The sequence below is a fragment of the Quercus robur genome, chromosome 2 (genome assembly GCF_932294415.1).
Source record: "Quercus robur chromosome 2, dhQueRobu3.1, whole genome shotgun sequence".
NCBI classification, from domain to species: domain Eukaryota; kingdom Viridiplantae; phylum Streptophyta; class Magnoliopsida; order Fagales; family Fagaceae; genus Quercus; species Quercus robur.
This window is the reverse complement of record NC_065535.1, coordinates 83,431,168-83,458,253: the sequence shown is the minus strand read 5'-3', so window position 1 is coordinate 83,458,253 and position 27,086 is coordinate 83,431,168. Positions and strand designations below refer to the sequence as shown.

The following is a 27,086-nucleotide window of genomic DNA, read 5'->3' as shown; positions in this document are numbered from 1 at the left end:
AATTACTATAGATTTTAGCAAAGAAGAAAGTGACATGATATCTCTTTGCATCAAAATTAGAGCCACATATATCATATTTGAGTTTATAAATACACATGTCCATTTATGCAAACATTCTATGTACAAGCATCTATAGATACTTACATTATATATATCTGCATACGTACATTTACTCATGTTTTTTACTGTATTAAAGCAAAAAAGTTCAGATTTCTTACCTCTCATCCGCTGTGTTGTATAAAGGGGAAATTAAGGAAGGTGTGGTCACACTCACATTCATTTCACCAAACTAACTAGTTCCTATCCTAGTTAGCATATATCATCTGCCTAGATTTGGTACGATGGCAAAAACGCCAAAACCTCTTCCCCCTTCTCTTTTCAAACCCTAACCTTCCCCAATAACTATAGCTAAACTGCTTTTGCTTTCCAATTAAACCCGATTTTCCATAAAATAATCCCACTTTTTTTTTTCCATTGCAGGACCCAGCATTTCCTGCCACCCGTGGGCACTACTAAACTAAAGCCACTTCTTTCTTTCTTTCTTTCTTTTTAATTTATTTTTAAATTAAATTTTTTTAAAAAAAATTATTTGATTCATTTTAGCTTACCTTTCTCTCCCCCACTCTTTACTACCTCTTCGGATCCCAAATCTCACTTTTCTTTTCCTCTCTCTTTCTCTCTTTCTCTCTCCAAAAATTTCTATATATAAGACCTTTAAGTTTTACTGTTGTGATACATAGCCGAGTTCCAAAGCAAGAAAACAAAAGCTTTGTGCTTTCTTTCTCCCTGGTGTTCTGCAATTTGCAAGAGCTAGTTGGTTTTCTTATTTTTATTTCTTTTGGTCCTTCTTGGGTAAACAAGTTTGCTTTGACTGCTTACTTAAAAAAGAGACATGTCGAGCTGCATCGATGTTGCGCCTGAGCAACTCTGCTACATCCCCTGCAACTTTTGCAATATCGTTCTTGCGGTATCTTTGATCTGACAAAACTCTTTTTCTTTCATGAGAGATCTGCTTTTTTATCTCTTATTATAAATTCCCCACTAATGGAAATTTATATTTGCCATTTTTTTTAATGTATGTGTGGTTTCTTTCTCATAAGTATATATATCTATGGAGGAAGAACATTTTAAGATCCTCAAAAAAGCTAATCTAGTTTTTGCTTTTGTTAGATCAGTTTGGTTGTGGTAGTGGTCTAATTTACTGAATTCCATTAAAATTCTTTATGGGGTTTCTTGTTTTTGGTACAGTCAGGTCTCCATCGTTGGACTTTTTCTTTTTTCCTTCTTCTTTTGCAGTCAAAGAAAAGTCATATCTGAAGGTCCAGAAGTGCACAAGAGCACAGGGGGAGAGAGAGAGAGAGAGAGTGTGTGTGTGTACATGTGTATGTGTGTGTGTGTGATGGTTGTTTTTGTAATATGGTTTTTAAACGTCAAAACAAGCATTTTGATGAAAAACTCAAACTGATGAGGACAAGTCTTTCACTCTTTGATTTTCTTCCTCTAGCTGAGACTTACTTTTCCCTTACCAAAAACACTGCACCACTGGGTGCTGTGCAAACCTAGCTTCTTTAGCTCAAGGGGGGAAAGCAAAAATGAAGATCTCACTTCAATTATTTCTGCAACACAACACACACCCATCCCTTAGAAAGACCAACAAACCCACCATCCCTTCTAGGGTTTTCTTTTCAAAAAATAGCCCATTTCTGCAAAGAAATCTAATTTTGGAAACTGGGTCTGAGTCTCCAAAGCTAAAGCCAATTTAATTTCACAACTTTCCTTTGTTGTATGTACCAAATAAATTCAGGGTCCTCCTAGCCTAGCCTAGGCTTTCATGAGCTGTACTCAACCTATTTCATTATAGTGATTTCTTTTTATTTCTTGAAATTCAGTTAGTTTCGATCTAAACTTTCAGCTTCTGACTTTTTTTTTGGGGGTTGAGCAGGTCAGTGTTCCATGCAGCAGCTTGTTGGACATAGTGACCGTCCGATGTGGGCACTGCACCAATCTATGGTCCGTGAACATGGCCGCCGCTTTTCAGTCAATGTCATGGCAAGATGCTCAGGTGATAGCTATTGTTGCTAATTTCCACACAAACATACAAAGTTTCAGCTTATTTTTTGGGTGTTCATACTTGATGGATAGGATGTCCCTCTGAAACCGATAGTTATGATGTCTGTATTCTGTAGCTTCTTTTTGAGAAAATCGAAGCTACCTAGCCTTCACTGGATCTCTGTCTCTCTGTTTTATATAGACACATAGACATAGATCGAGTTTTTCAAAGCATTTTTTTGCTTTGTGAAGTACTGTAACCCTAGCACCCAGCCGCCTTAATCAAAACCTATTGCTTTTCTTCTTCTTTTTTGGGTAGAGGAGTCAGTACCTGTGCGGCTCTGCCTGCCGACCCATCGAGGCCAAAGTATTTTTTTTTTAGAAATACTAACGGTGATTTTAGGACACTAATTAAAAATTCAGAAATGAAAAAAAAAAACAATTATTCGTTAGCACGAATTTTTTTTTTTTTTTCCTAAATTGAAAGTGAAATTTTCTTCAGCCGTTTTTTGAAAAATATTCTACTTTGATTTGATTGACAAGCAGGGTTCTTAGGTTTAATGATTTCTTTTCATGAGCTTTTGTTGTCTTCTACTGTGTAAAGAAAGACCTTTTTTAAGATCCCTGAAAATCTTTTATTTTACAACTGTCAATCTGGGTTTTACTTGCTTTTTTTCTGAGCCGTAAATATTCCAAACTAATTCAGTCTTTCAATCATGGCTTTCTCTCTCACAAAACATCATTTCATTTCTCTCTCTCGCTCATGAAAATGAGCTAATAATATAGCTTAGTTCTTTTGCTTTTAATTTTCAGGCACCACACCACATCACACCTGATCACAGGAATGACTACTCAAGCTCTTCCTCTTCCAAATGCAACAGCAAGATTGCAATGCGAGCACCAATAACCAACAACGCCACTGAGGAAAGGGTTGTGAATCGACGTGAGGCACCCACTTTGATGACTAGTTATCCTATATTTTATGTGATTCAAATTATTTACATTTTTCAATTTTTTTATTTTTATTTTTTGTCTTTGCTATTAGTTTTAATTTGATTTTTCTCATGAGCTGTTATTTTCCATTTCAGCTCCCGAGAAGAGGCAGCGAGTACCATCTGCATACAATCAGTTCATAAAGTAAAAAAGAAATTTATTTAAATGCATTGTATACAATCATACAAATTTCACTTCTATTTCTCATATAAGACAATAATGTTTTCTGTAGAGAGGAGATCCAGAGGATCAAGGCCAATAATCCGGATATTAGCCACAGGGAAGCATTTAGTACTGCAGCAAAAAATGTAAGTGAACATTAATTTCAAATGCTTCTAATAATTATATTAACTTGATTTCCTTTTTGAGATTGACTTTCAGTTTTAACTCTCTCTTTGGTAGTGGGCACACTTCCCTCATATTCATTTCGGGCTGATGTTGGAGACCAACAATCAGGCTAAGCTGGACAAAGTAAGTTTTGAAAAGGGTAAAAAAATTCTCACTTCATATCCATTTTTGCTTCATTTTAGTAAAGGGAACACAATTGAAATATACAACTGGGGTACTTGTTTTAAGGATCCGGTTAAAAGGTAACAATTTTTTAATAAACTATTTAAAGAAAGTTTTAATAACATAAAAATATTTTTTTTTAAAATTATTACAAAATAATTATTTTTTTATTTTTTGATAAGAAATTTCTAAAAATATATTATAAACCAATGTCTTAGGGCATTGGGAAAACTTATATATATACATTATTTAAATTTTATAAATTTTGCTCCATGATAATTGTTCTTTACCATCAAGTTGAGATATTAATAGATTTTTCTTTTATATAATTTGAATTCAAACTTAAGTTTTTTTTTTACTAATTGAACTAGCTGAAACTTATGTAATATATTATGATATTTAAAAAGGAAATTTCATGTAATTGCATTGACTTCATCTTATTTCCTGGCAGCATATTAGTATTCTAAAGCACTCAACACTTCATTGAAGTCCTAATTAGGGCTTGCTTCTTGAACCCTATTATATCAAGCTCATATTTTGAATACATTGCCGAAGTTCTTACAAATCAATCACTCCAACTTCTTGCAGTGGCCTTTCCGCATGATGTGATTTTTTCTCCTATCTAAATTTCTCTAGTTGATTAGTCCTAAATCCATCTTTAGGGTATGTTTAGAACTGGGGGAGATGGAGAGTGAGGAGAGAAGAGTAGAGAGGGAGGTGGTCAGAATATAATTAGTATATCTCAGCCTCCCTTCCTATCTCCTCTTCCCCCAACTACCTCCTTCTAGAAATAGGATTATGCTTCTTTGCTTCTTTTCTCATATAGTCCAATCCTATTTTCTTTGGTAGGCTTTCTTTTTCTTACGTATAATGGGCTAGTTAATACTTCCATACACTCATACATAGTTACTGCTAATAATGGGTCAAGAACATTGATGCGTGCTATAACTTCTAATTATAAAGTCGCTTTGCTGATTCCTTTTTTTTCCCTGATTTTCACAGGCCTCTGAGAAGCATCTAACGTCAAGGGCTGCACTACTGAACAAATGAAGGTTGTCTTGATCCCTCAAGATTCCGGCATATCTAAGTTCTTCAAGTAAAAGATAGCCTTGACTTTATTCTGTTTCAAGGACATTTTAACTCTATCCTTTTTCATTGTACTAGTGACCAGTTGTTTAGGGATGTGATTTACAAGGCTTTAAGTACGCTACTTTATTCTTCATCTTTATCAACTTTCACTTCCTTAGAAGATAATGACTGAAATAAATTTAAGCATTTTGTTAGAGCATTTGCATTAATCAATATAAAATAAAGAAATGTATCAATTTTACATATTTAATCTCCAAAATCATCCACGTCAGTCAAACTAAAATGGGTAAATTTGCAAGATTGCTATAGTAACTGTATAAATTTACACTAATACTATTTACTTTGAATTTTTTTATTTTTTCTTTTTTCTTTTCATATTCCAAGACCAAAGAGAGAGAATGAATGATGGTTATTATGTGTGAAAAAAGAAAAAAAATTTTAAAAATTAAGAATATTTGATATTTTAATGTAATATAGTGCAATGTAAAATAGATAATCTGATTTGTAATTTTTGATTTTTTAAAAAATAAGTATGTAAAATAAAAAAATAAAAAGTAGATTCTTATACTTAAATAAATGAAAATTTTTGACAAACTAACAAACTGATGTGAATACTCAGCTTCGTAGTTCATCGAATATCTTCTTCACAATTGTAAAAACTACCTAGGGTACTAATTAAATTCTTCGTACTACCAAGGACTTTGTACACATCATTCATGCCAGGAAAAGTTTGTTTATATTACCAATACGGAAGAAGTCAAATCCGACTAAAGACTATTTAAATTTGGTCATGATATTTAATAATTTCAAGACTAACACAATAGGAAGACGTACTACAACCATCAACTCCAAAGAGTACCACAACCCATTAGAAATCATCTATACTACTATTTAAAGACTTCTCCTGTTTGGGGTCCTCATATTTTTTTTTTTTCAAAAACATCCCTACACACACTCCTATGTTTAAGTAGAAACAAAATTAAAAGATAATTCGGTAAAAATATAACTCTAACTCCCACTAAAATATTGCGTAAAAAATAGGGCCGCTCTTATGTTGATTTTCAAATTACTTTATCCACTTATAAATTAGATTCTCAAAATATAAATTATATATATAAAATAAAAACACAAGTTTTTTTTTTTTTTTGGCTATAAAATAAACGTGTAATATTTGTTCATTTTTTGAAGCTAACCTCACGACACTCCTGGTTGTATTAATAGTTCTAAATACGTAATATTAATGAGAAAACATGTAAATCTCAAACTGAAAATTATGACACTATTAAAAAAAAAAAGCCTCACCGCATGCATGAAGCGTGTGTGATGAGGCTAATACCTCAATTCTTCCTCATAATTTCTTGTAATTTCCATATCCGCCAAATTAATCTTTGAGACTAATTTCATGATAAATTACTAAACATATTAAAACTTAAATTATTAAAAAGGTGAATTTAATCATTTAATCTAATGAAATTGTACTCCCATATTTCATGAATCAAAATTGTACTTTACCCTATAAATATCCTACAATTGTGATCCAAACTAAATTGACCAATTGATATGTCTTCCAGTGGCTTCCGCAAGCAGCCTTCTTATATTGCTCTATGTTAAAGTAATGAATGCCTTTCAGTTTCAGGCATTTGAAAGCTTAAATCAACAAGTCTTTTCGTACTTTGAATTTTCACGAAGGTTAAAAAAATAAAACAAAAGTGTATCCTAGATTGTATGTCAAGTACCAAACAGAAATGTGTCCATGCTAAATGAAAATTTTCGTTGCCTGTAAGACCATATTTAGACCAATACAATGGGGGCGAAAGGTAGACAACACTTTCCCATTAATTTATTTATTAAAAACTAATTTGGATCATGAGGATGCATTGCAAATTAATCTTGTTAGGTAAAATAGGTTTGTGTTGGCAAATTATGACAACTTATAAATTTTATTGAGTTATAATGAGTCTATTCTAGGCCAAGATGAAAACCCAATATTAACTCAAGCAAAAATAACTTCTTCTAAGCTTAACACACCACTTGATCGACTTTCAATCAATTGAGATTAGGCCTTCGATTGACTCTCGACAGATTATCAATCGATCAAGAATTGAGAAGGCTAATTCTCTTACAGACCCTTAAGTTAGCAATCAAGCAGAGGAACGGATGCCCTACATGGAAAAGTATATAAGAGGAACTTATAGACGACTAAATGAGAAGAGAGAGAAAGCTTGTGCCATGTTTCTAAAAACTAAAACCTAAGTTCTATTTTATCACCCTCATATTGGACATCTACAAGGTGAATATAAAGATGGTGTTAGGACATATGTGAATCATGTTAGGAACATATGTCAATGTAGAATTGGCAAATCCTTTAACAAAACGCATTTTACTTATAATTAGATAGATTTTGGATATATTTAATACTTTAAGGAATAAGGTTTCAAGTCTAAGTATTAAAGTCATGCAAATCTATCCAAGAATCAAGTAAAGAAGTGCTGGATTTTAAAGCTCGATAGCTAGCTCGACAGATAGCATTTATCGAGATTTAAAAGGCAGCTTTTGTCCGATGCTCGACAGCTGCTCAATAGATAACCTATCTATCGAGATTTACAAAAATCATTTTTTCAGATCTAATTTCACACCAATCCATGTATACATGTTTAAAGTTTCTTTTCTCATAACCCTAAACATATATAAGGATTATTTTAAGAGCCATCACAGCTGATACAGGTGAGTGCAACTTGATGCAAAGGTTTTTCACTAACACATTGTGACTGGAAACAATTTGCCCTAGTTCATCTTTTTTTTCAAGAAGCTGCTGCGTTTGTATGCCATAAGGTTTTATAACCAAGAAGATTCATGATCTTCATCATGTGGATGAACTGGAGAACTTTGCAGCCAACATCCTTCTCAAGTTGGTGGTTAGTCACGTACTTGGATCCGTGCATCAATTGGTTAGTCACATACTGGAAACCATGCATTAAAAGGAGAGACTGTCACTACAAAACAAGTCCAATTGGGTATTCGGGTAAGGGTTCAACTGTAGGTTGGTATAAAGTACTGAGATTCCTTTACTTATAACCGCTTGTTGTGCTAATAGTGGATTCTCAAGAGTAATGACCTTAAAATCACCCGGCGGGGTTTTTGCCTTTGAGGTTTTCCCCATTCCTGTGCCAACTTTATTTTCCGCTGCATATTAACTTAGTTAGTGATTTGTTTGTGCTACCACATATATTGCATGCTAATTGTATTAATTAATTAACTTGTCTAATTAATTGATTAATTCATCACAAGGGGTCAATACATTCTTGGCCTATCAGATGGTATCATTAAAGATTGGTAATCAAGGCTAAAGCCACATAGCATCCACAAATAGTTACTGTGAAGAAATCTTTGAGGAGGTCCTTGGAGTCAAGAACGGAGCTCGAGGAAGAAATTTCATGATAGAAGAGTTCAAGGGGCTTAGAGCAACGTGCAGTCATATTGTAAGCTCTACTCAAGGTAACTTAATTATTTAGAAGGATTTATTTCTATTGCAAACTTTGATTCTGAATAATAAATTTTCCTTGGGATTGGTGGTTAATCCTGGTAGTGATTTTCTCTTGGATAGTTTTTCTTGAGTTTTTCACTTTGTTATCACATTCCCTTTTTTTTTTTTTCTTTTTTTTTTAGAAAGTTTTAATCTATGGTGTCCGCTCCTGATGATAACTCTTTCTGATATACAATCATTAAAAACTTTACCAGTTGAGCTAACTGGAACTCATACATTCCTGTATTTTTCATTTTACTTTTTAGTACTTTATTTGGTGACTTATTAAATCTATGGTAATTAACCGTGAATCCATTGGATAATCATTATTGATTAATTAACTACTTCAATTTAAATTAGCTAAATTCAAACAACGAGGTCTAAACGTAACTTCTCAAATCTCGTATTACAGTGTAAATTGAAGAACTTTAAAGTTAGGGGTGCATCGTGTAAATGTTTCTTATTTCAGAGTAGTAGTTTACCCGAAGGAAAACTCTATTTGTCTTGGAAATATCCTACTGATCAACATGTGAAAAGGGATAGTGTTTATGACCTCAATTGTATGACCACCATATTATTACCATATATAGATATACAGTAGTCCTGCCCTGCAAGTGCTATATTGCCTTTAATCTTTCTCATATTCTCAAAGTTGTGCTACAACTTGCAAGTTCAACATTTTTAAAGCTTTCCAACTTTCGCATGGTGGATGTTTCTTTAACAACAAAAGGCTTTGAGGCACTAGAGTAACATGAGTGGAATTTCAAAATTATTGCATAACGAATAATATGCCTGTCTTTTTGTCTCACTAATAGTCGGACCCTTCGATCGATTTTCTTTCTCCTCTTTTCCACCAAACTCCTTAAATTGTATGAAGGAATAATGTCAATCCGACCCCAATAAAATAAAAATAAAAATAAAGAATGCAAAGTTTATCTACAAAATTGGTTATAGCATAAGTCTATAACTTTATTCAATATCTTTTTATTGGAAGTGAATTTTGACAAATTTACCATTGGATTACATCTTTTTATATTTTTCATGCTTGCAAAATTTCTAGAAAATTAAACATCAATAGTTATGTCATCAATAAATTATTTAAATTGCAAAATTATATAGTTTAAAATTATGCACAAAATATAAGCTTATAAATCATATAGTAAAAATATCCGATTGATACAAAATTTGACATGTGTATTAAGAGCGTAGAAAACATGCAATATAATGGTTAGATTTTCAAAATATGTAATAATGTTAATTTTATTGAGTAAGATTGTAATTTTAGGCTATAACCAATTTTGTAACTAAACTTTGTCCAAATAAAAAAATAAAATAAAAGGTTCTCCCTTAATTGATGATTAAAAGATACTAAATGTCGAGAGTTTTTGCATGCATTATTTAATAGGATGTGAATTATAGAATAAGAGTAAGGTAGATGAAGTAAAGAAACACATTAGGTTTATTGTGTAATTGTAGAATACCTATTAAGGTTTTTTTTTTTTAAAAATATATATATATATATATATATACCAGCTATGTTCTATAACACTAAGTGTTGAGCTGTTAAAAAACAAATATATTTATCAAACAAGTGTAGTTGAAATGATAATATTATGATAAATAAGTGAAAATACGTGTAAACCAAATGTTTGATGCGTAAGTTACAGGTTAAAAATTACATGCAATTTTTTTTTTTTTGGAAAAACTAGACCTGTAGTATCAGTATCAGGCCAATCAGAATTTACCACCGAGGCTATATGGGCACCTTCATATCATGATATCATCTACAACTTGTTCCTAATCAAGATTTTATATGAGAAACTTGCATTTTCACTTGGATGATTGATTGATGTGGATTGGGAATGAAAGAGGAAAAAAAAAATAATGTTCCTTTTTCTTACAAAAGTAAATATCTAAGAAAAGATATTTTCTGTCCAAGTATGGGCTAACTCATAATTAACATGCCCTCTGTGAAAAGGAGTTTATGGACCACCAATTTGGCCTTCCGGCATCCCATCTCAACATTCAGAGAATCCGCCACAAAAGCACTAAAGGTAGAGAAATCACTTTTGCAGATATTGCTTCATTCAAACTTTGTTTTTATCAACTCTTGACTAAGATGTAGATGGTCCAAGTTTTCTATTACTGTCTATTTTCCATGCACTTCAGATGCAAAATTATCCTTATAAAAAATGGTAAAAAAGAGGCCAAATTTTAGATTTCACTCTTTATAATTATGTCGAAAAGTGAAGTAGGAAATGATCTCCACCAGTTTTCTATTATGAAGATAAAAGAGCCATTCATGAATAACATGAAGTACTATAAATGAAAACTAACCTTTTTTTTATAATAAAAAAATTGAAATCTAGTGATTATTGTTGAGTCCATATGACAAGGTTGGCAAACTGTAAATGTAATCAATTTGTTAGGAGTTTCAGTGACTTTTAAGTGTGTTTGAAGTCTAATTCAAGTTCAAGACACGACCAAGATTCAAGCTCAATAAGAACAAAGTTTCTGAAATCTTATTCATCCTCAATTGATCGAGAGTCACTTGTCCCAACCCATCAAGATAGAATCTCAACCTCTCGAGATTCATACCAAGGTATAAAAGAAATCTTAGGACACGTTTTTCAAGACTTTTGGAGACCTGTGTGCTGTACACAAGAATGGGAGATTTTCAAGCTCTCTTGAAATATCAACAAGAGATCAAAGTTCATATTTTTGAAGATTTGGTGATCGAGGTGAAGTTGCTGCATCTAATTAACAAAACGTTGTTGGAGTGAATTTTCAAGTTTGTACTTAAAATCGTGAGCATGTGTTGTGTGAGATCACATTAGTAATTACTACAAAGAGGTAGCAAATTAGAATAAATTATTCTATTTGTAAAAACTACAATTCTACATAGTGAATATGTTTTTCTTTTGGGGTTGGTGGTTAAGTCTTCGCAATGATTTTTACTGTTAAACGGTTGTTGTACTATTGGTTTTCCCTACGTAACCATATTGCATGTTCCCTTGTCTTTTTACTTACATAACACTAGTGTGTAACTTATGTTTACGCATGTAAATGATGAATTGTAATGATGTTATTGATGTTGATTTAAGTTATTAAATATATATGATATAGTTCAACCAGGACATTTGAAAGTACTAAAGTAGCTTTTCTTTGCAATTTTCATAATATTGGTTATGCCAAGTTTCTCATTACATTGCTATTACGTACATAATTTTGAAAATCACTATTAGATACTACATATACAATATCAATTCACAATTATTATCTGTGAAATTCTATTAAATACAGCACAAAATAAAATAATAAATTGGTCAAATAGTATCTCCTAAATTGAATGGGGATAGGTGCATGGGATCATTTAACTCAATTACAATTTGTTACATTCAGTATCTTCGCATACAAAATATCTGAATAGAAACAGTATAAAAAAATATGCTCATTAGTTCAGAGAAAAAATAGCAGCAAAAATATAAACAATTTAATTTGTATGAAAAGTTGACAAAAAGTAAACTCCAATTTTGATTCTAATTAAATTTTCTCTAAACTTTGGTTAAAAAAAAACAATATATATATATATATACACATATATTACCTAGTTAGTAATGAATGATACGTAGTCATGGTATATTACATAAATGACTTATAAATTTGAATTATTTTTAGTTATACCAAAAATAAAATCATAAATATAAAATCATTCAAACTCTCTCTTCCTCTAATTTTATATATAGAGTTAGATATATAATTAGGTTTTTTTATGGTTTATTTATATAGGACTATATAGAGTCGGATATATGATTAGATTTTTTTATGGTTTATTTATATTGGACTCCTCATTTTCTATACCAAATTAACTCATTTGACACCAAAAAAAAAAAATTAATTAAATTAAATTAGATGAGACACATGGCATAAAATTAAACTCTATTTGAAATCTAATTTTTACACTAAATTAACTCACTTGGTATAAAAATTTAAAAACTTAAATTAGATGGAACATGTGGCGCAAAATTAGACTCTAATTGAATTCCAATTTGAAATTTAATTGAATTTTCTTTTAGCTTTATATATATATATATATATATATATAGATTGTCCTTGTTTTTACGTACCAACCAAGCATTTAACATAATTTGGACTAATTAATTAACTTGGTATAAAATTGGTATTATGGATTAATTATCAACAATAGCGTAAAGAAATAACTTAAGAATTTTAAGTTCATTTTGGATGCATTTTATACACAGCGTGCTTCACCTTAATAGGCATCCAAGCTGTTGGCATCTGCACATATAAAAAAATTAAAAAATAATTAATAATAATAATAATAATAATATAGGCAGGTTTCTTAAAATAACTAAGAGAAAAGGGTTAAATGGATAAGTTTCAAGATAAAGCCAATCAAGGGATGTTTAGTAAAAGAAAAAATTTTCCTTCAAACTGGCTTGAAAAAATTTCTTCTAATTTATTACGTAACCATCAACATTTATTAAATTAATTGACTCATTAAATTATTTAAACAAGTCAAATTACTAATTAAATAGGTCATGTGTCTATAAATACACGTGAAAATCAATTTAAATTATCACATCGTGAGTTTAGGTTAGAGGAATTTTCCTCAAAACTTATTTGGAGGTAAACAAGATCCTTTAGCAAACACCATAACTAATTCAAATTCAAATAAGCCAATTTAATAAATATATATGTAGTGTGTATATATATATATTTCTTGTCTAAACCATTTATAATTAAATTATAGTAATTTTAAGGAAACATTTATGTACTAGTTTTAAACACAAACTTGAAAAATCAAGAACCAGATTTGTATGCTACATTTGCAGACAAAAAATTTTAAACACGATATATTATTCAAAGGTAATCATTTTTTTGTGGTTTACCAATCATTCCATAAAAGTGTTAAGTTATGGTATTTTGTCTTAAATATGTATGCTTACTTATAACTATACACAAGGTTGTTAAAATTGGAATCCTACATAAGATCGATGAAGCGACTTCATGAATCTAATCTTCATAAAATCGGATCGAGGATTATATGATTTTACTTTTCCTTGAAAATATGATTAAAAAAATCGATGGTAATGATGATGTATGTTACATAATCATTAAAATAATTAAAGAAAAATGGATAAATTTGACATAAACTTTTATACTCTACATCTCTATTAGATAAAATAAAAATCATATATATTTTTAAAATAATTATTTAGAAGTAATAATAAAAATCAAATACTAGATACCAAATTAACAATACCTGAGCAAATAACATGTTGAGGTTAACAATGGTCAACCCAACGTGGCATTATTTTGACTAGCAAAAAGAAAATACTTGGTGCTGTTGGCTTTTATAATCTTCTCCTCATAAATGCTTGAAAGTCTTAAACTACTCTATATATCTATCCACGCCAATTAGGACAAGATCCTCTCTATTTCATTTAAGATGAAGAGAGTTGCTTCAGGATTCAAATATTATTTTATGAATGCAATGATATATAGAGTGTCATGTCATTAAATGAAAAATCACAAGTTTTTAGTGAACTTTACTCCTTCTTATCTTACCATACCTTTCCCAAATCTTCAAAAAGAAAAAGGAAAAAAAAAAAATTTGCCTACATTCGCCCCTCTCAAATCATCCACTCCACTTCAGCTATCTACCTCTAAGTCCACTCAGGTTCATTGTCTCACAAAAGCCCTCCCATTGGTACTCTCATCTTGGAAAAGGTGGACCATTCATATTTATCATACTAAAATCGTTTAAAATCTCTCACAAAAGCCCTTTCTTTGGTACTCTCATCTTGGGAAAGGTAGACCATTCATATTTATCACACACTCACATTCGTCCTCATTTGTTAGCTTTTTATTCCATTTTGAGCTGTACACTTTAATAAATTAACAAATAAATTTTTGAACTTACAGTACACTGGATCCAGTCAGATGGTGACACATATTTAAAAGTTGACACATATTATCATCTCAACGGGTCCAGTACTACTAGATCTAAGCCTGATCCCTTTGTATTTTATTAAAAAAAAGCCAATACATCTATTTCACCAGAATTTCAATTAAAGATAATAAATTGGAAAATTTATATATTTTATTTAAATGACAATACATTAAATAATATTTACCTAGGAAGTTAGAAGAAAGTCCTAAAATTAATCATTCAACGTCCTTCGAGATCTGAAGTGGGCACTGCTAGTAGATTACAAACTGGCAAATGGGTTTATATATATAATATAAAATTTAATCTTCTAAGTATTATTTATAAATAAACAAAAAAAAGTAAAAGTAATAAAAATTAATGTGAGTGTGTATAATGTAATTACGCCCGGTGCAATACCTAGGATATTGCACCGAATCCAAATCCCGTGGGAAGGGAGCAGTGGGAGGCGAATACGGCTTGTAGTGGTGAGGCAGCTGGTAGCTATAGGCTTATAGGCTTGATAGATAGGTGCAGTGCAATAGATTACAGAAATAGGAACCACATTCTGACAATTAGAATCTGAAACGTCAAATTCATGTCTGTGAAAGCATTCATTACATTTCTATGTCATTTCACCTCTGACTTCCCCACACCCACCACATTCAGAATCAGACCCCCCCTTCCCTTCCGCACTCGCTCACCTTGGAGTTTGGACTTTGGACTCTCTCTCTCTCTCTCTCTCTCTCTCTAAGAAGTGGTAAGAATGTACAAGGTGAAACTAGTCTTCCTATTACTCCAATGCAAGATAAGCCTAAGTGGGTCCATGATAAGCAATTTGATGATGTCTTTATGAACTTTGGGATGGGGACCGTTACTTGGGTTGGATCATGGGTCCATGATAAGCAATTTGATGATGTCTTTATGAACTTTGGGATGGGGACCGTTACTTGGGTTGGATCATGGGTGGCTTTTGTTTGGTGAAAGGGATTAGTTCTTCCATACGAGAATGGAAGCTCACATGTGATTCCCATGGCATCTTGTTCTCTTCCAAAATGGCTTTATTTTTATTTCCTTTTTTCTTTTTTTCCATTTTGTGATAATAAATAGTGTCACGTGTTGCCTCCTTTTCCAATCAAAGCGAGGCCTAATGTAAAATGGACCACAAGGATATGAGGAAGAATATCATATTTTTGTAATATAAATCCTCCTCTTACATGAGTGTAGACCCCACACTAGGGGTCCACCCTCATATGAGAAGAGAACTCATATTACGGAAATATAATGTATTTTTTTCCAATCTTACATGAGTGTAGACCCCACACTTGTGGGGTCCACCCCTCATATGAGAAGATGACTCATATTACAGAAATATAATGTATTTTTTTCCAAAACTAGAACTCAACTAAGTACTTATATATCTAGAATTATTTATTGTCCTTCATATATATATATATATATATGTTTGAAAGATCCTTCAAAAATTTGTTTCATAGACCTTATCATACGGACAGAACAAACTGATAGAGTTATTACTTATTTCATATGGTTAAATGATTTGAAAGGAAAATTTTCAATTAATTTGCCTATAGAGTGAGTCAATAGTTTACTACAGCTACACAATCTTTACCTTAAAACAAATGAAAGGTTCCAACCTATTGCCGAGAATGGATAGCTTAAAACAAAGGATCAGAGTTTTTGATAAAGAGTGCTACTTATGTGATGCTACTACTGAAACTTGTGCTCATTTGTTCTGCTATTCCCTACAACAAAGAGTAATCTAGTTTGGAAGAAGTTTGGCAATAAGACCTAATAGATTAACAATATTCAACCATGAAGGCATAGTAAGATTTGTTTTGGATCCTCTAATTTAGGTAATGGGGCATAATCAATTGACAAAGAAGGATTATGAACAGTGCACCTTGCTTATGGCTATAACTCTTGAGGCCATTTAGAACCTCAGGAAATTTGTTGCTCACTAGAAGGAAAATGTGAATATTCCTATCATCATCAACAATATCAATAAGAGGGTAAGAGAAGTTATGCCAACTTTAGACCTTGCAGCACATAATCAAGACTAGGTTTCTTGACAAGAAATGCAATGAAACCTCCAACAAAAGTAATGAAGATAGATTTTGATGTTAATGTCAATGATAAATTCTCAACATTGGTTGTAATGGCTCGAGATGAAGAAGCTAAGGTCCGATACAAATGGGCTAAGGTGCATGTACTTTGTGATCCAATGCAAACAGAAGTAGCTACTATTCTCTGGGCCTTACAATTAGCACAAGCTGAGGATTTGCATATAATCATTGTAGAGGGCGATGCCAAAAGTTGTTTCAATGCTTTGAATTAAAATTTTCCCAATGTTGAATGGTTTATTTCTACTTTGTTGGACAATTTTGTAGATCAGCTTAACCGTTGTTTTGAATTCTATGCATTTAGTTGGGTTAGGAGAGATGCAAATAGAGTTGCTTATGCGCTTGCTTCTATTAATAGGTCTTGTGTCTATTGTAATAAGCTTTCCTCCTTTGATTTTGAGGGAGTTAAGGAAGGATGTTTGTGGTCTGTTTGTTTAATGAAATCGTGAATCATCAAAAAGAAAATACTGCCGTTTGGGTTGGCCATATATTGGTAAAGTGTATCAGAATAGCTCGTACTTAAGGACATATTTCAAAATTTTGGAAGAATATATAGGTGGGCCCAATATTCTCTTCTTTTCTCTTGATCCCTTTCCATCCCTGTTTTGGCCCCATAGGCCATTATCCAAAGGGTTTCAATTATGAAAAACATACTTTATAATTATTGGTCTGGCAAAACTTGTAACATCGGGATGGATTTTATCAGATGGCTTTGTTTCAGATTGTCTGATGCTTTGGGCCTAAATGGGCTCCACAAGAGAGAGAGAAACAAACAGTGGAGAGTCTATTCAATTTTGCTTCTGCTTTCATTCGCTTTCGATGCAATCAAAACAAAGCATAAAAGCTACAGTGACCTCTCGGCTATCATAGACTTCAGGAACAACCTAGAGCGTCCAAGTAAAAATCCAAGGTCAATGTCAACGATTGCACCTCCATTTGGGACTAATGACCATTGTTTATAATTTCGTACCAAAATCTTCCATTCCGACTAGTTAACCAGTACGGATCAATCTCCTATTCCAGGTAATGACTCATGAAACAAATCCTCTACAACCTCAGTATAATGCAAAAGGGCTGCCCAAACCTGTTAAATTCTACCTGTAATTGTGGTCTAATGGGAACCACCATGGGCCAGGGTATTAAAAAATTAAACGTGCCATTTTCCACTTCAAACTGCTCTTTTTACTCCTTTCCCACTGAAGGAAACAATGGCTAGAGTACAAGGTACTGGGAAACCAAGAAAAGAAAAGAAAAGGAAATGAATATAAGGGGAAAATAAAAATCCTATAACATGATCATTTTAGTTAATAGCAGACAGCATCTTTTTCGAATGAACTGAAAGACAACTGCGACTTCTCATCAGATCCAAAGCTGAACTTAATATCCAGAGCATCTTCATGAATGGTAGCACTGCTTGTAGAAGGAAAGGAAAATACAAGGGCAGGATTAGACCTTTGTGAGCCAAAACTATATGAAGGAATGGCAGGTCCCTCTTTCTGCTGCAGACCACTGCCTGAGAGTGATGGCACAATGGTTGGCGTTGGTGGCTCTACTCCAGAGGAAGACACCGGGAATGTAAACCCTGAACCAGCATCGGAAGTAAATGGCCATCTTGACACAGGCTTGCTAATAGATATAGAAGGCAAAACTGGTCTAGTCACTGAAGAAGCTGAACCACCTTTATTTACAGCCTTGGCAGCTTCAGAAGTACTGTCCTGAGGTGGAACCTTAAAATAAGAGTTCCTTTTATCTTCACTCCTTTGAGCATAATTATTCTGGTCAATTTGATCTTTACTTTTGTAAGAACCAAAATATCCTAAATTTGGTAAGGTATTACGCTCATTTGACATGGCATTGCTTACAACAGAAGATTCAGGTTTCTTCCATGTAGCGACTAGCTTTAACTCTGAAGTCTTATCCTTAGGAGTGGGTGGATTTCTATCAATATGCTCCAAAATCTTCCTAGCCATCTCAGTAGTATGTGGATGTACTGCAGCAACAGCCTTCTCAGACCTGTGTGGCTTACTGTATAATGACTGAGGTTTTGAAGTGCTACTTGTTCCTCCAATTTCCATATTTTTCTTGACAGCAGACAAGATGCCTTCAGAAGCATCAGAATTTTTCACCTGTGAAGGACCATCTACAGAAGCACGTAAATATGCAGACCCTCCTGAAGAATATTTTGCAAGAGGTTTATGCCTTGTCCTACGAATGGGTCCCACCGATCCATAATCATTATCCAGAGCATCACTCCTTTTCACCTATGCATTCAAGGAGTAAGTAAAACGATCAGTTCAACATACATCTATGTTGACAAAAATTCAATTTTGCCAAGTTAGCATATTCTAGTTCTCAGATGTATATAAAGTAAAGGATACATAGGCTTAATCTAAATAAAATGGAAATGTATCGTAAGCTTGACATATACATTCAGTGTTTCACAAGTTGATAAAACCTTCAATTGCAGCACACAAATTTTCAATCATTCTTTTTTTTTTTTTTTTATGACACAGAACCTCACCAAGGCAGGGCCCTTTAGACCCACCTCTAAAGAGTAAATCACAGATGCACAACCCCACCAGCCAAAACCATGTATAAGGTAATTCAAGGGAACTAATGGGGATTGAACCCAGAATGTCTAGGTCTACAGTTCATCCCAAGCCTCCAACCACTAGTCTGCACCCTAACGGGTAATTTTTTTATAATTCAACAGTTACAATGGGGGAGAGATGATTAATTTTCAATCATTCAAATCCACATATTTATTAGTGCAACATAGACATTTATAAGACACTAAAAGAAACACAGCATAAATTTTTTCAAGCAATTATGAATTCAGGAGCTGAAAAAAGGTCAAGAACAGAGAAAAGTCCCATATGCCAATGGTAAAACAGCCAAAATTCAGCTAACCTGCATGTATCTCTTGCACTTAAATACAGTGCTAAGTACAATAACAGACAATCCATAATTCCTTCAGAGGGAATAATACCCTTTTATTTTTGTAACAAAGAATGAAAATCTTAAGACGAGTAATCAGTATAATAATAGAACGGTTCAGCCTTATCCAAGACTAAAAAAGTTTCCATCTCAGGCAGTGGGCTCAAGTGAAAAGATGTGACCGAAGAAAATATACCCTGATTTGAAACTTTTAAAGACGAGAGAAAAGATGTGACCTGCCTTATCTTTTGCTAATCTCCTACTAGTATAGTCAAAGAACTAAGTATGATATTACGTTATCTTCAAAAAAAAATAAAAAAGTATGATATTACGTGAGCATTTGGATGTTGCTGAAATTCTTTTGATAGTGCGTCTAGCTTTTTTTGTGGGTCCTGTGATGTGGGTCCCGTGCACTGTTCACGGGACCCACAAGTCATTAATTTATGCAAATTTTTCTTTAAAACTAGGTCCCACAATATTATTTACATATTTAAAAATTATTTTGCTACAATATTTTCAATTTTTAGTTTTCAGCAATAAGCAGTATCCAAACAGACCCTACATCTAAAAAAGTCCGTGCATGGGGGATGTTGTCCCTGAATTTCAACAGCTGGATTAAGTTAATTAAGTCCCAAAATGCACCTGAAACAACTAAGAAACTCTGGAGTAGAAAGGCCTTGGTAGGCAGCTAGATGGATAGGCCTTCTAAAAGGGATGAGTCAGCTCAAGAAGAGTGCTCAACTTGCAGGACTACATATGGACCTGATTCAGATCATTACTGAGATATTTCTGGCAAATTGGACCTGTTTAGGTCCCACAAATTCCCGAGTCCAGACATAATCGGGAACATATTTGACAAGACACTTCCAGCTTACCTCATTGAGTTGATCTGGTTGCCAACTCACCCAAGACATGTACCACTATTTAGCAACAATAAGTATGACGATACTACAAAGACTTGATGCCTACCCAACAAAGGAACCCCAAGAAAAAACGTATGCACAATCTGTTCTAAAGCACATCTATGTTTAGAACAAAGTATACCGATAGAGCACATGACCAGTAAACAAACCAGGTTCTTTAGAAGACAATTACAAGAAGTTTAAGTGCTGAATTAATTTTAGGATTTCACTTGTCAAGAAAAAAAAAAAAAGGATTTCATATGGTCACTATTTCATACACAAAAATGAATCAACAGATTCATCCCTCTAACAGAGAAAATCAACAAGAAAATATCTACAAAAGCCAAATTAAATTTATAAAAATCTTTGAAGAACCATGCAGCTACAAAATCTAGCTCAAATGGCACTTGCTCCTCCCATAAAAGGAAGTGAATGGTGAGGTAATAAGTTCAAGATCCAATGGGTATCCAAAATAATAACAATAACAATAACAGTAAATCTATAAATAAATAAAAATAGAGAACTATTCTCACAGGAGGATTACAACATCAAGGCATGCAATTAGGACAGCTAATATGAAAATTTACCTGTCCAAATAAATGAGTTTGTGATTGCTGAAAGGGAGTTGATGAAATGTTCATGCCCCGATTGCTATCACCTCGTAATGGGGTGATCTGATGACATACCAGTAGCATAAACAGTCATCCCAAATGCAGGAAAGAGCATCTAATGAATCATGGCATAATTAAGTAATTCAATTATACATACCCTGGTCTTGGACTTCGAAAAAATAGTTCTAGAATAAGGAGTTCGGGGAAAGTTATGAAGTCCAAATTTGCTTCTTTGACTTTGTGGGGTCAAGTAACCATGTTGATCTTGTGCCATGGAACCAGGCCAACATGCAGACGGCTTAGGTGAAGGTGATTGTATAAATGGTTTTGCAGCAGATTCATCACCATGTAGTAATGCTCTTTCATCTTCTGATGTTATATTTTTAGAACCAAGGCCTATTTCTGATGCTCTGTTCCCCATGTATGCTCTTGCAATTTCAACTGGCGAAGCACCAACTTGATCTTGCAACTGGAAAATTTCATACATTTGTTATATCACCTTTCAACTTCTGAGAATATGATAATGAACAACATATATTAAATTCCAAGGCACTAAAACATAATATGGTAAATAAAATATGTGCACAAAGTTAAAAAGAAAATTCTGAACTTCCCTTCAGATCGAAACCTAATATTATCTTAAAGGCACTAAGGACAATTAATAGCATTTAGAGACTTCCATTATATTCTAAAGGTTTCAAATTTTATAGATTCATTCTATATTTCTAACATGGAAATTTTTTATAAAGCCCACTGTTTTCATCTTCAGCATCTAAAGCAGACCAAGAACTCATTAAGATAGCAAATTCAAACAACACAAAGAGTTCGAATTTAAATAAATAAATTAAAACTATTTATTTATTGGGATAAGTTACTTTAAAGAAAAAAATTTAAGGACTTCAAATTTACATTACAGCAAGACCTCAAATTTTTGTGGTGTTGGACATAAGACAAGGATTCTTTTAAGAGCAAGAGAAAGAAGAAAGGGGGAACATGGAGAGAAATATTTTTTCCTCACTTGGGGGGAAATGATCAGCGCTTTAAATTGCTCTGGAAATATAACTCCTCCTGCATCTACTTCACATCGACTTGTAATCCACTCTCAACATACCCTTTTTTTTATTGGTAGGTAACACATGCACCCAATGGTTCTTGAACCCACAGTCCCAACCTCCACATTACACTTACAAAGGGATGAGGTGCCATTTGAGCTAGAGGCCCAACAGAGATATGAGATAAATATGGAAAGTCATAACCCTCTCTAAGCCACAGTCCATCTCAATTACCAACCTCAGCAAGCACTATACTATAAGGAATATCAATCTAATCAAGTGTTCATCTAAAATTTATATATTACCCCATCTTATAGTCGTTACAGACTCAACCTCAATCATTTTTTTATAGCATAACATTTGAAAAAATAATAGAAATGAGAATACCTTCAATCTCCAAATAATTGCCAAGGAATCAACATGGTCATGTTAGACATTAAATTTAAAACCCATTTAGATCCACCCTATTGCCTCACTTGGATTTTCTTTATGGCTCAGACTGATAAACCAACCCCACTATCTAGCGAAGGCACCGATCAGAAAAGTCATAAAGGGACATTAAAGGCAATTCAGAATGAGCATTACCACAACCAAAAAAGAAAAATCTGAGTCCAATAATTCTGCAAGGAGCTCTGTTTCAGAATAAGCACGATGCAAGCACATCTATGTATCAACTATTGAGCCCAAGTGAATACAGACACCAGGTCAATTTCAGTTGTTAGTCAAGGAGATATACAGCAAGTTCCAGCCGCTAAAGATAAACTGGTTTTGCCTTCACCCCCAATCACTTTGAGGGTCCCAAAACTCAAGTTTTTTCTAGACTCAAATTCCCTTTCCAGTGAAATATGTGTCGGTAAACCCACTATTTTTACACCAACCTAGATGATATTTCTGAGATGCAAGAAGGCTTTAATTTTCTATTTTTCCATATTTTCAGGGGAAACCAGGGCACACGCCATTTATTGCCTTCTTTGGTTATGCACAGTCGCATGTGGTAACAAGCAATTCGGTGTATCCAATCAGTGAGGGAGAAGCCTTGGCTCTATCGAATGTATAGGGAATTGGAGGTAGTGTTCCACCAATGTTAAGTCATGGAATGGCTCCTTCAGCCCTATTTCTGACTGACTTACAGTCTTTTCTGACTGAGAACAAGGCTTCAAATTTCTCCCTTTTCTAACTTAACAATTTAGCTAACTAACTAGCTTGAAACATCAAATGAGGTGGGTCCTAATAATCAACCCCTACTTTCCCACATATAGACTGCTAAACTCAAAAACTGCAACATAAGACTATTTTTTGTGTAGGTGTGAGCACAAACGAGAGAGAGAGAGAGAGAGAGAGAGAGAGAGAGAGAGAGAGAGAGAGTACTTGTTGTTAGACAATTTCTTTTACTTCTCTCCGGCAACTCCCATAAGACAACTGATTCTTAATTTTTTTCCCTCTCACAAGCCTTTTCTTCCTCATTTATTTTCCAACTTTACTTCTAGACAGTTGATCCTTTAATATTTCCTCACAGGCCTTAATCTGCCATCTACTCCTAAGAGACATTAGATGAATTGATCTACTAATCTTTTATTTAACTTTAATGTATAGTACAACCAAGAATAACAACCTTTTCAAGCACCATTAATTCTGTTATGTCTTTATTCACCTTATCCATATTCATGTGCAACCAGTTCCTCCCAAATACAGATGTATGAAACGACATACTTGACTTGAAAACCATATTTTTATGGAAAGTAAAAAATATAAAATATATCATGTAAAAAAGAACAAATATATAGCAAATATACATTTTCCAATGACATGCAACTATTAAAATTGTGTGTCCACCTCCTCATGTTTTGATGGTTTAGGGGATGCATATCAAACAACCCTTATCCATACCATCAATGTATACCTATGCATGCATTACTGTTAATAGCTATGATGAAGCATTAGAAAAGTTTTTCTTCAAGTAATTCCAAGATATTCTAACAATGACACATTTTGTAGAATTGAATGCATCAAAGCTGATTTTTTTTTTTTTTTTTTTTAAACATGCTGTAAGTATTTTATTTCTTCTCTTTTAAAAAAAATAAAAAAATAAAACAAAAAATTAATACCAGGTTCCTAAAAGTAATTGATAAATTGTTGTGTATTCTATTATTTAAAATTTTATATTTTGGTCTTATATTTTTCCATATTTGAAACTAAATTTAAAAACTGTACATTGTGACAGCAGTTTTTTTTTTTTTTTTTTTTTTTTTGGGAAGAAAGAAATATATAATATATCCACAACTAGAGCAAAATGGAAAATTTTGCATAAGTTAGTAAGCCTAAGAAAGTTTATTCTACAGGCATATGTCACTTATTCAGAAGCCAAGTTGACAGCGATAACTTGCTCTACATACAGCTGACTGGGGGGGAGGGGTTGAACTTACCTTTAAAGCTTTCTTTGAATCTTTTTCTTCACTTGAAATTCTTGGAGTTTCCTGTGCTACTACAAGCCCAGCAGGGTCTCCTCCCGAAATCATGTTTGGCTTATGATCAACAGCCCTAGAATGTAATATCTCCATCAAATGATTAAGTTCGTCCCTGCATAGTAATGAGTAGAATTTAGAAAGTGATACATTAATGGTAAATACTTTACTAACTCATCCAAAAAATGCTTAAACTTTCAACATTCACAGCCAATGAAACTGAAATTCTCCTTATCATAGAAAGGAGACTTAAAAAATCAATTAAAAAAATTAAAAACCTAACATAACATTAATCTGGGATCAGGGGGGAATATATATATATATATATATAGAGAGAGAGAGAGAGAGAGAGATCCAAATAATCAGAAAATACTACAAATAATTTTGATCTACCTAGAAAAACTTTTCCCTTTCAAAAGCTTCTCAATTTCAGAAAGCCTGTCATCATCAGAAAGGCCAGCATTCTTCTCTTGTTTGTACCCATCAAATTTAGAACCACTCTTCAATCTATCAGCTGCCCCACTAGGACTTGCTACTCCAGTTGATCTGGATGATCCAAACTGCAATAAATACGGCTAAATCAAGAATAATGTTAATGGGAACAGAAAAGTTCATCTTACTAAAGCCCCTCCAACATGGTAAATAAAAATATGAGGGTCAGGGACACAGGATAGGCTACCAAGTTATATATAAATATTCAAAATCCTTACATTTATAGCGCATTTTCCATCGTCACAACCACCATCTTGTTCCACTTCTGCAAGCAAGTTTTCCATTGCAATAAGAAATCATTATTTAGAGAGATGAAATTATATTACCCAAAGTTCAGCACAAATCTTTAAGTTTCTTACACGGTACATAAAATGAAGAGGGATATCAATTTTCACAACTTTGAGAAAAAAAATAGAACAATTGGGAAACAGATAAATAAATTATCTGAAATATTCTAATGAAATATGGTTTGCTATAATAATTAAAAAGAAATTCTCACCATCATCCTCAGCATTGCCATACAAGCAAGCCCACAAATACTATGCTGTAAAATATGCATCTCACTCTACAATATACAATGTACAAGTATAACACTTTAGAATAAAGCTGACACCTTTTAAGTAAGAAGCACTGACAAGGTACGGTACGGGTAAATTTTTTAAAAATTATAACATGATAAGGCAAGTACGACACTAATGAAGTGTCTGTGCTTCCTAGCTTTTAAACCTCAAAATATTATTTGCTAATTACTCTTACACTCTGATTTACAGGGTTTAAAAAAAATAACTACAATTATAATTATAATAAACGATCAAAAGCTTCATAATTTGCTTAAATAATTAGCATTTTTTCATGACAAATATATTATAATCCTCTCAAAAAAAAAATCAACCAAATATAAAAGGAAATTGGAATAGTCCCAAAACCAAGACTTTTCCAAAACCCTAATCTCTCACAATAAGATGAAGATAGAGACAAATTAAGAGAGAGAGATAAACTTACGGTGATTTGGAGGAGTGGGTGCAGGAAGGGCATCAATGGAATCTGGTTTGGAAAACAACGAAGGAAAAATTCGAGTGGCGCCGCTGGAAATTAGCCGGTAAGCCGGATCGACCAGCTTCGAAATCCATCGCCGACCACCTGCTTCGGCTCCGGCTTGGCTCGGCGGTGGTGGTGGCCGAGAGTAAGGTGTGGACGGCGGCTTGCGCGACGGCGGCTTCCTGAGCTTTCCTCCGGCGCCTCTCTCTTCACCTAATCTCTCCATCTCTCTCTCTCTCTCTCTCTCTCTCTCTCTTCCCCCACGACGTCGTTTTGTAGTGGCGCAGCCTGAGGGCAGTTCGACAAGGAGAGCTAAAGCTTAAAAAGGATCGCACGAGTTCAGTCTAAGTTGCAACTTCCTTGCGAAGGAGTGAGAGAGAGTCACAGTCACTGAGAGGATTCTCAATGGGGAAAGGTCACGTGGCTGTCTCATCTCCTTTTTGGTTTCACATTAGTGTTACCAACTTACCGGGGTACTAGGAAAGATTTTAGGGGAAAAAAAAAAGGGTCAAATTATATTAATGGGGTTTTATGATATTTAAATTTATTACCTAATTTTGATATGTGAGCAATCTATTCAACATTCAATTGTTTGTAATTGCTACCCATCCATGTAGGATGAGGTTAGCCCATTAAATCCATAGACCAAGAGAGCCTTCAAGATGTGTTGATAATCTATTCAAACTCAATTGTTTGTAATTGCTACCTACCCATGAGGATGTGATTAGCCCATTAAACCATGGGCCAGGACCCTTCAACACATGACTACCTTGGAAAGTCACACATAAATTCAACCACTTTAATACCCCACTTGGTGACAAGCTTACGTTACCAGGCTCAGCTATTACCTAATTTTATTTAGATTACATTCTTTTTTCTTTTTTTTTTTCCTCAAGAATCTTAGATTACATTCATTGATGGAATGGTTTTATGTGGTGTTTGCGAATCATCCTAATAAACATTTTTAGGGTAGAAATAATCACAATAAGCCTTAAGGCAATGGGCCAAGCCAGGCCAAATCGGCCCATTTTCACTTGGCCATGGGCCTAACAGGTTGTTAACAAGTCAATGGGCCAAGTCAATTAATGTCAGAAGGGAAAACTCTAACTAATGGGCAATGCACATTTTGTCTTTAACAGACTGGGTTTAATGGGCTTTTAATAAACTACCCGTAGGCTTTTAAAGGGCTATCAATATTACAAATTGTTTGCATAAGCTACAATTGACTTGAATATTACAAAGTCTTATTTTGCATAAGTAGTTCTTGATCTAATGTGGATGATTTTTAGGTTATATTTTGGGTTTTACCTTATTTTAGATGAGCTAGTGCAAAT

The 27,086-nt window shown here is 33.4% G+C and overlaps 2 protein-coding genes across 7 annotated transcripts; one reads left to right on the top strand and one right to left on the bottom strand.

The window, feature by feature from the left end:
- Window positions 1-615: 615 nt before the first annotated feature.
- Window positions 616-4,835, top strand: LOC126715409 (axial regulator YABBY 5). 3 transcript variants are annotated; one of them, XM_050415999.1, is made up of 7 exons: window positions 625-967; window positions 1,943-2,062; window positions 2,863-2,992; window positions 3,138-3,186; window positions 3,275-3,350; window positions 3,445-3,513; window positions 4,555-4,835. In XM_050415999.1, exons 1-7 carry the CDS (start codon window positions 893-895, stop codon window positions 4,600-4,602), a joined length of 567 nt encoding a protein of 188 aa, XP_050271956.1. In that variant the 5' UTR covers window positions 625-892; the 3' UTR covers window positions 4,603-4,835. The 3 variants fall into 3 exon arrangements, with proteins under 3 accessions (XP_050271958.1, XP_050271956.1, XP_050271957.1); XM_050416000.1 differs by having other exon boundaries at window positions 626-967; window positions 3,445-3,529; XM_050416001.1 differs by lacking the exon at window positions 1,943-2,062 and having other exon boundaries at window positions 616-967.
- A 12,562-nt stretch (window positions 4,836-17,397) lies between these two features.
- Window positions 17,398-26,204, bottom strand: LOC126715408 (nuclear pore complex protein NUP1). 4 transcript variants are annotated; one of them, XM_050415996.1, is made up of 7 exons: window positions 25,717-26,204; window positions 24,933-24,976; window positions 24,616-24,797; window positions 24,184-24,337; window positions 20,866-21,177; window positions 20,685-20,771; window positions 17,398-18,519 (listed from the first exon to the last, which is right to left on the bottom strand). In XM_050415996.1, exons 1-7 carry the CDS (start codon window positions 25,976-25,978, stop codon window positions 17,563-17,565), a joined length of 1,998 nt encoding a protein of 665 aa, XP_050271953.1. In that variant the 5' UTR covers window positions 25,979-26,204; the 3' UTR covers window positions 17,398-17,562. The 4 variants fall into 4 exon arrangements, with proteins under 4 accessions (XP_050271953.1, XP_050271952.1, XP_050271955.1 ...); XM_050415995.1 differs by having other exon boundaries at window positions 24,933-24,979; window positions 25,717-26,203; XM_050415998.1 differs by having other exon boundaries at window positions 24,616-24,782; window positions 25,717-26,203.
- Window positions 26,205-27,086: the final 882 nt, after the last annotated feature.

Excerpts from the sequence above, each read along its gene's own strand:
- LOC126715409 (XM_050415999.1), top strand. The coding sequence starts at position 893 with ATGTCGAGCTGCATCGATGTTGCGCCTGAGCAACTCTGCTACATCCCC. Across the intron at positions 968-1,942 it reads TTTGCAATATCGTTCTTGCG|GTCAGTGTTCCATGCAGCAG; the intron begins GTATCTTTGATC and ends GGGGTTGAGCAG. Across the intron at positions 2,993-3,137 it reads GGAAAGGGTTGTGAATCGAC|CTCCCGAGAAGAGGCAGCGA; the intron begins GTGAGGCACCCA and ends TTTCCATTTCAG.
- LOC126715408 (XM_050415995.1), bottom strand. The coding sequence starts at position 25,978 with ATGGAGAGATTAGGTGAAGAGAGAGGCGCCGGAGGAAAGCTCAGGAAG. Across the intron at positions 24,338-24,615 it reads AAAGGGAAAAGTTTTTCTAG|GGACGAACTTAATCATTTGA; the intron begins GTAGATCAAAAT and ends ATTACTATGCAG. Across the intron at positions 20,772-20,865 it reads TTTCGAAGTCCAAGACCAGG|ATCACCCCATTACGAGGTGA; the intron begins GTATGTATAATT and ends GTATGTCATCAG.